The following is a 10702-nucleotide window of genomic DNA, read 5'->3' as shown; positions in this document are numbered from 1 at the left end:
CCCCCCTCGCCAGAAAATGGCACTGTGCCCCCCCACAACCACTTACATGGTGATGTCTTCTAAGGAGAAGAGGTCCCCATTCTGCACTCGGATATCAAACTCCCTGAGGGTAGTGGCATATGGGTTGGGGGCCTGCCGGATCCGATGGTGCAGAGTGATGTTCCTGAGAGTGAAGGTGCCCATCAAGTCCATCCTTCCCTTATACCCTGCCCCCCGCTTCCTCCCAGACAGCTCAGTGGGCTGGCAAGGGGAGAGGCCAAACCTGAGGATCTTGTTGGGCTTCCCCTCCCGAGGGATTTTCTTGGGCAGGCTCCCGCTGGCCAGGCTTGGCACCGGGAAATCCGCAGCCTCGGCCTGCTCACTATATACTCGGAGGGGCTTCAGCTCCTCCCTCCAGGACTGGAGCATCCCTGGGGAGGGGGTATCCAGGATTTGAGGCACTGCCCTAAGGCCCCCACAGAGCTCCCCCCATGTCCCCCTCCCACTGCGCACCTGCCAGGACGTCCACCGACTTGTTGGAGGGGCCACAGTACAGGATGCAGGGGTTTCCGAAGCCAAGAGCCCGCACCTGCTCTTGATTAGCTTTGTGGAACCAGAACACTATGTGCAGACCCACAACTGTCTTCCCAGTGCCTGTAGCAAGAGGGCTAGTGAGAGCGCCGCCCCTGCCCCTCATCCCACCCCCCACCTGTCTGTGCCCTCACCTGGAGGCCCCTGGATGACCGTGAACTTCTGCCGTAGAGCCTTCCGCACCGCCTCAGTCTGGCTGGGATTCAGCTTGTGGCGGCCTCCACGGATGTCGTAGCTCTGCTGCTTCAAGAAGATGCTGGGGGCCACTGAGGGAAAGGCCAGACCACCCCCAACACCAGGATGGGGGGATACAGGAAGAAAAGGCATGAGAGTGGCAGCGGGGAATGCCCTCAGGGCCTGCACCCTCCCTGCTCTGCGGACCCAGGCCTACCTCTGTGACAGGACTGCTGACTGGGAGGGTGGCTGGAGGGGCGGTGCGGGGGCTGAGGGATGGGCAGGCCCAGGGCAATGCTGACGGCCAGTGAGGTCACCCCCTTCAGCCTCTTCAGTTTGTGCAGGGCTTCCTCCTTGCGCCTGGGTGGGCAGGATGGAGATAGGGATTGGGAAATCCACAGGCCTCTGGGGAAGGGACTGCCTGCCCTTTTCTTTGGCCTGGGGAGCCACTCACAGGTCGGGAAGCTGTTTGGGCAACACCTCAACAGTGAAGAGGGTGTCAGGTCTCAGCACCTCTTCAGGAACCTTCTCCGTGGCCATGTGGAGAAGATGGAAGTGCACCCACTGAGGGGCTTCCAGCTTGCATGCCCGTTCCTCCTCCAAATCCCAGTCCTCTTCCGTCAGCCCATGAGCCACCCAGGTGAAGGTGCTGGGGTCGATGCTGAGGTGGGGGCCAAGGCTGTTGCGGGGGTCCCCGGCGTCAGATGCAACTGGCAGTCCGTCAAGGCGGATACAGAGGTAGGAATGGCTGAAGGTACCCTCTAGATTGTGATCTTGGAGGAAGGCAGACTCCAGGCAGAAGGCACCCCTCAGAGGCCCCTGCAATGTCTCATCCTTGGTCCAGCATATGGCCACCTGCTGCAAGGTGATGGAGTCGTTCTCTGCCACCGCACTTGTGACTGACTCCAGGGTGCAGAACGGGCCCCAGACACTGATGTATTCGTCCACATTGGCGCAGCGGTCCAGTGCCGGCTGGGGTTCACAGCCGGAGAAGCAATCTCTGGGCTGCCCCACGTGTTCCAGGCACAGGCTGAATCCAGGAGCCACGACCCACAGCTGCAGGGTGGGCGCCAACAGGCCCTGCTGCAGGGTTGCGCCAAGCTGCACTTGCAACACGTCCCCAGGACCCAACTTGCGCACCACCTCCACCAAGTGCCCGCAGGGACTCCACGACACTCTGCCCACCTCACAACGTTGTGGTTCCACGGTGCCCTGCTCTTGGACCAGGGCAGCTGCCTCGGGCCAATGCTGCTGCTCCACCAGTTCCAGAAGCTTCTTCCACAGTTCCGGGTCCACGGGCCGGGCATGTGGGTCAAACAGAGCACCAGACATCGGGACGCAGTGTCCATTGGCCAGCAGTGAGTAGATGCGCCGGCGCCACCGGAGCCAGAGGCTGGGCAGGCCCTCCAGATGTTGGGGGGGCTCGGCTAGCTGCAGGCAACGGTAGTGCATGGGGTAGGGGTCAGGAAGGCTCTTTCGCTGTGTGGGGAAGAGTACCCGGAAGCAGTGGGCGCCCGCCTTCACGTCCACCGCGAAGCCCAGCTTGCTCTGCAGCTGGGCCCGAAGGCACACAGCCAGGTGCAGGCGATGGGCCCGGCGCTCGTAGCTCTGGGCACGTGCGTGTTGGCGGCCAAAGTCTCGGCAGAGCCCGTCAATGTCCTTGGCTGAGTAAGTGGCACTGCCAAGACCCAGCACTAGAAGGACCTGCCTCTGAAGGACAACGTCCATGTATCGACGAATGGGTGAGGATGCCCACGCATACCGGGCCACCTGCAGTGAGTGGTGGGCGGCCAGCTGCTGTTTGCCGAGGCTGGAACGGCCAAAGGCTGAGCGGCACTGGACCTTGCAGAGCTCGAGGCTGGCAGGGGCCAAAGTGGGGTGCAGGTCGTCAGTGGCGATGAGGTCTGTCATCTGACTGAAGTCCTGGGCCTGGGTGGCCAGCTGCAGCTGCTTCCAGAGAGAGGTCAGCAGGCAGAGTCTTGTGCCGGGGAGGACGTGGCCTTGCAGGCGCTGACGGAGGTGCAGCGACAAGGGGACCAGCCCACAGTACTTCTCACTCAGGGTGTCCAGCTGGGCGCGGCTGGGCGCCAGTTGCCACCGCAGGGGCGTAACTGTCCGTGTGAGCTTGTTGCCCACCAGGAACTCAGCCACACTGCTGTTGAACTGAACCATGTACTCCTTGACCATGATGTGTGCCAGGCGGAAGCCCAGCACACTGTTCTCGTCCGGTTGCTCATAGAGCCAGTCAGTTCCCAGGCGGTTCCGGCGCAGCGTCTGAGAGAAATGAAAGGCGGCCACTACACAGGTGTCCACTGAGTCCAGGCAGGGTGGCAGCCCCTGATCAGCTCCCAGGTGAGACCGGATCATCTGCTCAGCCTCCTCGTAGGATAGCTGACGGTCAGAGCGAACCACGGAGGAGGCAAAGCGCTGGCCGTTCAGCTGTCCACTGCTCTTCTCGAAGGTAAGGAAGAGCGAGATGGCAAGGCGGTCCTGGCCTGGCAGGAGACTCATTGAATCCCGGCACAGGCCAGCCGGCAGCATGGGCACTGGGTCCCGGTGGGGCGCATAGAAGGCAGTAGCCTGCCTGCGAGCCTCCACGTCCAAAGCACCATCCCTGGGCAGGAGTGTGGCTACGTCAGTAATGTGCACAGCCACCTCATACTGCTGGCCCATGTCCCGGATGCTCAGGGCATCATCCACGTTGCAGGTGCCCTGGGGGTCCACGGTGAAGGTCAGGAAGCCTCGGCAGTCCTCACGCTGGCCAGGCATCTGACTGAGCTCCAAGCGGTACCTTTGTACCACCTTGGCAACGGCAGCTGGGTCCGGCGAGGGCTCCCTCAGGCCATATTCCAGGTCCAGTACACGAAGGCCCTGTTCCCAGGTGGTGACCTCGGGCAGCACCTCCAGGATGATACCCAGCGGGTAGTAGAAACGTTCCCGCCACAGCACAATTCGGACCCAGAAGAGCCGCGTGCGCCGTTCTGCACTAGACAGTCTCTCGTGCCCCACACGCTGCACACGACCCTGGAGCAGGCGATGAATAGGCACTCGAAGGGGGTCCTTCAGCTCAGCCACAAAGATCTTGGTCACAGTGTTGTCAATTGGGACCATGATGCGGGGATCCCACTTGTCCATCCTGCACACGAAGATCAGCTCACGCCGGCAACGCTTTAGAACCCCCAGCACTCGGCCCTGCTGCCGTGCGGCAGCCTCGTCATCCTCATCGTTGGCCCTGCCCAGGACCTGCACCAGCACCTCATCCCCTGTGAAGGCCATGCCGCAGTGTAGGCGGCCCTTGATCTGGAAGGTGCCAGGCACCATGCTGTCCAGCGCCACCGCTGTCGCCTGTCCGAAGGCCTCCTGCAAAAAGGTGCACCGGCGGTAGGCCTTTGGCTCGGCTCGGAGCAGCTTGCGGAGCTCGGCATGTGGCAGGTTTACGTACTGGTGGGCCTGCTGGGCGCATGCCGTGGGACCAGTAACTGTGTCCAGCAGCCCGTCCTCACGCACGGTCACCGTCACGTTCCGACTCTCGTCCAGGAGCTCCTGCAGGATGGAGTCATCAGCATTGAGTTCCCAGTCCAACGGCCAGAAGTCGGAGCCGGTGTCCTCAGGGTCCTCAGGCAGCACGGTCCCAGCCTCTGCCTTCGATGCGGGTCTAGCCACTACAGCAGCACGTGGGCTCTCTCTGCCTGTCTCCCCTGCTGCCTTCTTCTCTCCTGCAGCTACAGTCTCTGGCGTGGACATGTCCTCTTTAGCTGCGGCAGGCTCCAGGGGTGGGCCCCCTGCTGCTCTAAGGGGTGTGGCCAGCCGGCCCCCACAAGGCCAGCGCTGGGCCTGGGCCACGCCCTGCTCGATCTGTTCCAGTGAGAGGCTCCGGGGACAGACACTCTGGTGCTCCACACACTCACGGATAAAGCTTTTCCAAAGCCGGCTGCAGGCCCCAAAGGAGCAGAGGGCCACGGCGTCGCCCACAACCACCACCTGCGACTGGGCCCGAGTCAGGATGGTGTTGAGCACACGTGATTCTGTGAAGAACTCCAGACTTGGTGCCCCAGGGCCACGCAGGCTGTTGTGGGAGTGGACAGTGCTCAACACCACAACCCGGAACTCCCGGCCTGGAGGGACAAGGGCCAGGGAACCAGGGGTCAGGGGGACAGACACTGGGGATCAGGGGAGTTGGTGTGCTGAGGGACCTGTTCCTGCCTTATGAGGGACAAGGATCAGGGGATCGGATGCTGGCATACACAAGGGCCAGAGGACCTGTTCCTCCCTGGAGAGACACGGATCAAGAGACCACCTCTTGCTGACCAGGGTGCGGGTAGTGGGCAGGGCCATTTTCAGGTTGGCTCCCAGGCCCCCACATGGGGGCAGCTGATGTCCTTACAGAATATACACTACCCCAGTTTGTCACACCCCCACCAGCAGGGGAGGTCCATGCCTGGCCCAGGGGCCCCACCTACCTGGTAGGATCTCAAAGCTACCCACAGACACCTCTGCCAGGCGCTTCCTCCTCAGCTCCTGCCTCAGGGCACTGACCTGGATGGAGATGCAGCAGGGTCAGCCGGTCAGCTGGTCCAGCCTAGCCCTCCACCCAAATGCCCACATAGACTGAAAAGGGACAGGACACTTCATCACTGAGCCTTGGCCACACCACCGTCCTCTAACAGATGGGGAGACTGAGACTCAGGAAGTAGCACTGGGTGCAGACAGGACCCCCAGCCTCACAGGCCTCACCTGAGCCCCGTGGGACACGGCACAGATGAGCCGTTGCTCCCGGCTGCCCCAGCAGGGCGGCCAGCTGTCGTAGATCTCCTGCACTTTCTCCACCACCTGGAGCAGCTCGGCTTGGTTGAGCCAGGAGGTCTGAGACATGTCCTGCTCGGGGCTACCTGCCACATGGCAGAACATGAGCGGGTAGTGACGAGGGTGGCGCGGGACTCTGCCGCTGGCGTGGATGGGGTTTCCCTGGGCCAGGTAGAAGTGGCGTGAGATGAACGCCACAATGGCCTGGGTGGAGCGGTAGTTCGCATGGAAGACCACTCGGCTCTGCCGGGCAACCACATGTACCTCCTGCTGATAGTGGAGGAAGAGGCGGTTGAACAATGTGTGGCCAGGGGCCTGGCCACTGGCCACACTAAAAAGCTTGGGCGTGACCTGCAGGTGGTCACCCGCCAGGACCATGCGGGTGCGCAGTGTGGCGTAGCGTAGTGGGGTCAGGGCTTCGCACTCCAGCATCTGAGCCGCCTCATCAATGAAGATGTGCGAGAAGAAGCCGGCAGGCACTTGGAGCACGCGTGCCTGCGAGGTGGTGGTCACCACAATGCGGTGTTGCTGCAGCTCAGCTTGAGTCGGTTGGCGGAAGGCTCGGCGGTCCTCTGTCAGACAGCAGTACTGGAGTGTGGCTGCGTCTGTCTGGCTCGGAGGGCGGTCTGTGTACATCACTCGGAGTGGGGTGGCCTCAGGGTGACCGCTTCTGACGTGGTCATGGAAGTATTCCCGGATGTAGATATCGGCCGCACTGGGGGAGGGAAAGATGGCACCGGGATGCTCTCAGGGGCATCGGTGTCGGCAGAGGATCAGATACCAAAACAGCAGCAGCTCAGTGGGCCTGGGTAAGGAGGGCTAGGGTCACAGCTGGGGCCCGAGGCTGCCCTAAGTGACTGGAGGTGACTATGAGCTCAGCTCCCAGACAGGTGTCCCTAAAAAAGATGTATCCGCATCCTGGCCTTTGGAGCCTGCGAGTGTGATCTCATTGGTAAGATCACACAAATGGGTGCGATTTGTTAGGGATCTTCACGTAAATTGCACTGGATATGAACCTACGGCTGATGACAAAAGCCTTAGAAGAGACACAGAGAGAAGAGAGGGGGCCTGTGATGAGACAGGCAGAGCCTGGGGTCGATCACCTGAAGTCAAAAGCGATAAGAAGGTTCACCTCCCTGGAAGTTCGGGAGGAAGAAGCTCCTCCCACACTCTAAGTTTCGACTTCTGACCTCAGAATTGTGCTAGGATGCATTTCTGTGGTTAGAAGCCTCCTGTCGGTTCTTTGTCACTAGGCTTCGGGAGCTCTCTCAGTACGTGAGACGTGAAAACTGGGCCCCTAGCACCCTGACAATTTCCAGAGGGAGAGGAGAAGCAGAAAAGCCGGGAATGGGCTCTCCAAGCCCTCAGGCCCGGGGACGGCCCCATCTGCCTGACCAGCCCAGAACTGCCCAGACACCACCTGTGGCTCTTCCTCCCCAGAGCCGGGGAGGAGAAGCCCCCTGGAAGCAGCTGCCACTGTGGGGAACTAGGAAAGGGGAAGTGGGAGAGCTCAGTGAGACATCTGTGCCGCTGCTATAAACAAATATCACACCCCCCATCCTGGCCCCAGCGCAACCTCTTACCCCACCTCAGCTCAGGGCCCCGGGCCAACCCCCTGCAAGGGTCAGGAGAATGGGTCAGCAGGCTGTGTGGGGAGCCCAGACCCAAGACCCTGTCAGCCCAGTCTCAGTCTCCTCTCCCAGCATGATGCGCTCACCTGTTAGTGTGCGTACAGATGAGCACCTTGGCATGTGGTTGCCGGATGACCTCCAGAGAGGCTATGGCCAGCGTGTAGGTCTTACCAGTGCCGAAGGGGCCATAGATCAGCAGCGGGGGAGTGGGCTTCTGGCCCTGGGGGCTGCCAGCAATGAGTGCCACAGCCAGTTTCTGTTTGCTGTTGCCGTGTAGGGTGGGCAGGATGGGGCGCGGGTGAGGCGGGGCACAGGCCGGCAGGTCAGGCAGTACCAACTTGGCCGTGGGCAGTACATCCACTGCCTGATGCCAGAGGCGGAAGGTCATAGGATCGACTTGGAACTGCACCTCGAGGATGGGACTGGTCTCGGGTTGCAACTGCAGGGCCGAGCAACAGCGGGCAGGCAGCAGCAGCCACAGAGCCTGCTGGAAGCCAGCCCGGGCCTCCAAGCGCACCTCGAACACTGTGTGATCAGGTGAAGGTACAGGTGCCACCAGGGCCGTGTTAACCGCCCGGCTTAGCAGGAAGCCCTGGTCTGTGTCAGGTGTCAGAGAGGTGGGCAGGGTGACCTCAGCGTAGAGAGCCCCCGGAGGCGCCAGGAGCAGGCCCATGGCTGGCGTCTGCAGCACGGTCTTCAGGGTTACCTGGACCCTCAGGTTCAGCCTGGGGGGGAGGCCTAGTCAGCTCAGGGGCCCCATCCGCTGTGCCCTCCCAACTGCCCGCCCCCACACTCACTTGGCCACCAGCTGCTGCTGCGCTGCTTCCTCCTCAAAGAGAAACTGGTGCATCCGCTGTCGGTAGTTGGTGCAGGTGAGGGGGCTGGGGTCAGGGCCACGGGGACTGTACTCCAGGGCCAGGGCCGGTGCCTTGTATTTGGCCATCAGAGCTACCTGCTCAGCAGTCCGCTCCACACAGGGCACGACCTGGCGGTTGCCAGTGTGCCAACGCTCCAGCTCCTGGAGGGGGCTGGGCACCAAGGCCCCCTGGGGCCCCAGACCATGCACCTGGCCTAGCCGCAGTCCCAGTTTTCGAAGCAGTGCCGGCCGGCGTCCAAAGTCAAAGACCACCCACTGCTCAAAAGTGCCAAAGGAGTTTCCCTGCACGCGCACTCCCACCTGGAAATCGGCCGGGGAGCCAGGCATGCAGAAGCGTTCCCCCAGAGCATACAGCCGGCCCAGGCGCTGTGGCTGGGAGGTCACCAGTGAGAAGTTGGCTCCCAGCTCCTGCTTGAGCAGGGCCACGTGCAGCAGGGGGTCCTGGGAAAAGAGACTGGCAGTGAGGGCCCGGGTTTGCTGTGTGACCCCAGCAGGCTGCTCACCCTCTCTGAGCTTTGCTTTTCTCATCTACAAAGCGGGGTTGCAGAATCTGCCTAGAGATCCCTGTGGGTGCAAAGTAAGGTGATGCATGAAGCACGGAACACACAGGTCACAAGGACCACCTGATTTTGCAGGTGAGGAAACTGGAGCAGAGAAGCACACAGAATCCAGGTTCCCCACATCTGCCCTGCCTTGCTCCCCTGGGGGCTCTGTCCTCACCTTGGAGTGGATGTAGAAGGTCCAGCAGTGCTGGGCACTCCTCCCCTTGGCTTCATGCACCAGGGGCTGGTCACAGGAGATTGTCACACCGTCCACGGTCTCAGCCAACTGCAAGGGGGTCTGGCAATTAGCAGGGCAGGGCAGTCCCACCCCACCCCACCCCGAACCCTCTGCCTCTCCAAACTCACCACAAGGACTTCGCTGCTGCTCTGCTGGTACTCAGCCAGCAACCGAGCCTGGTAGGACACCAGCCCCTCCTGCCAGGCCGCCTGCTCCCGCAGCTTCCCCGTCTGCACCCGCTGCACCCACTCTTGCAGCTCCTGCACTGAGTGAGCCTTTGTGCAGGCATCTCTATACTCGCAGAGGTTGGGTCTGGGGGCGGAAAAGGCCATCAGAGCCCTGAGGCCCCCACACTGGCGGGGAGCCCGGGCCTTGCTGTCCAGTGCACCATCTGTCTCCGACAAGGCCCGGCTCCTGTGAGATCATGGGTCTCAAGCCATAGTACAGGAGGGCAGTGGGGCAGGAGGCCTTTGGCCCAGCAAACTGCGATCCCGAGTAGCCACGCCTTTGCCACGACAACGCTTACCTGGGGCAGAGCTGGAATTCAGAAAGTCCAGTGGGTGGGGCACGGTGATCCCAGGGCACAGCTGGGTCAAAGGTCACCATCCGTGCATGCTCCAGAGATGCACAGTGGTTCTCAAAAGCCTCCAGGGAGCGGCAGGTGATCAGGCAGGTCCGGCAGTACAACTGGAGCTCAGGGGGCCGACTGACGGGCACGGTGTTGTGCCGGTCACCTGCAGGGCCAGGGGGCGGGAGCAGGTCTCTGCGCTGCAGTCCCTTCTGCTGCTCTGCTACCCAAACAGCCATCTCCACATCGCTGTGAGCAAACTGGCACCAGGATACCCCGTGCCGGCACGGCTGCCCCTTTGCCACAAACTTGCAGTAGGCCAGCAACTGCCTGTGCTTGGGCATTGGCCTCACTTCCACAAACTGCTGCTTGCTCTGCCCGGCATTCACATGAGCCAGGAGTGGGCGACAGGTTCTGTGCTCTGGACACTGGCCCCCAGCATCCACGCGGCAGAGTCGCGGTGGGCGACACCGGAAGCACCCTGAGCAGAGCAGCTGAAATTGGCCTCCAAACTCGGCTCTGATGGTGTCCGAGGGGCGGGGAAGGCTGCCTGGGGCCCCGGTACCACCACCCTGCACAGCTGCCTTCAGCCAAAAGCGGGAGACACCATGTTCACGCTCAAAGGTCCAGACCAGTGCCTCCTCCGGGCTTCGGGCAAAGGTACACTGGTTGCCGTGACGACGGCAGCCCAGCCCAGGGCTGTAGTAACGACACACAAAGTACCGAGCTGGCCGAGGGAAGCTGGGCCGACGGCCCACCTGGCGCCAGGTCTTGCGCCGGCCATTGTGCTTGGATCGGGCCAGCAGGAGCTCTCTGGAGCAGCCGTGTTCCACGTCGTTGTGAAGCACATAGGTACTTTCGTTGAGGCGCTTGGTGCAACCTGAGCAGCCCAGATACAGGTCTACCTTCGAGCTCAGGGCAGCAATGGACGGCCCCTTGTTAGCTGTGGGTCTGGCGGATGATGGGCCACAGGCCAAGGATCCCATCTTGGTCACTGGTCTGGCTCTTCGGCGGCGGCGGGAGGCAGCAAAGCTTGTGGGCTCAGCGGGTCCTCTGGGCGGGAGAGGAGCAGGCTCAGGCCTGTACCCGGAGGGGCTGAGGACAACCAGGCAGGGCGGACTCTGTCCAGTCTGATGCGGAGGGGGACACTGTTAGCACAGGAGCCTCTGAGCCAGTCTTGGCCTCTTGAGGTGGGGTCCACTTACCTTGACCCAAACCAAGCCCCGACTTCTGAAGGTCTCCAGGTCCTCCCCAAGGGGAAGTCAGCATAGATGTGCAGGGAGGGAAGTTGCCGAGGCA

General features: G+C 62.0%; 1 protein-coding gene across 1 annotated transcript in view; it reads right to left on the bottom strand.

Annotated features, from left to right (window-relative positions):
* Positions 1 to 10332, bottom strand: part of HELZ2 (helicase with zinc finger 2, transcriptional coactivator) — a 12072-nt gene extending 1740 nt beyond the window's left edge. The window contains exons 1-13 of the mRNA XM_006873382.1: positions 9362 to 10332; positions 8964 to 9147; positions 8776 to 8883; positions 7976 to 8496; positions 7265 to 7903; positions 5479 to 6262; positions 5205 to 5280; positions 1199 to 4859; positions 1010 to 1104; positions 705 to 845; positions 493 to 633; positions 263 to 410; positions 47 to 163 (exon numbers count right to left, since the gene is read on the bottom strand). Of these exons, the coding sequence (XP_006873444.1) occupies positions 47 to 163; positions 263 to 410; positions 493 to 633; positions 705 to 845; positions 1010 to 1104; positions 1199 to 4859; positions 5205 to 5280; positions 5479 to 6262; positions 7265 to 7903; positions 7976 to 8496; positions 8776 to 8883; positions 8964 to 9147; positions 9362 to 9747 (7001 nt within the window). The 5' untranslated portion in view covers positions 9748 to 10332. The remainder of the gene's footprint in view (positions 1 to 46; positions 164 to 262; positions 411 to 492; positions 634 to 704; positions 846 to 1009; positions 1105 to 1198; positions 4860 to 5204; positions 5281 to 5478; positions 6263 to 7264; positions 7904 to 7975; positions 8497 to 8775; positions 8884 to 8963; positions 9148 to 9361) is intronic.
* Between the last annotated feature and the right edge of the window lie 370 nt (positions 10333 to 10702).

The sequence above is a fragment of the Chrysochloris asiatica genome, unplaced genomic scaffold (assembly GCF_000296735.1).
Source record: "Chrysochloris asiatica unplaced genomic scaffold, ChrAsi1.0 scaffold00238, whole genome shotgun sequence".
In the NCBI taxonomy this organism is placed as follows: Eukaryota; Metazoa; Chordata; class Mammalia; order Afrosoricida; family Chrysochloridae; genus Chrysochloris; species Chrysochloris asiatica.
This window is presented reverse-complemented; position numbering and strand designations above follow the sequence as displayed.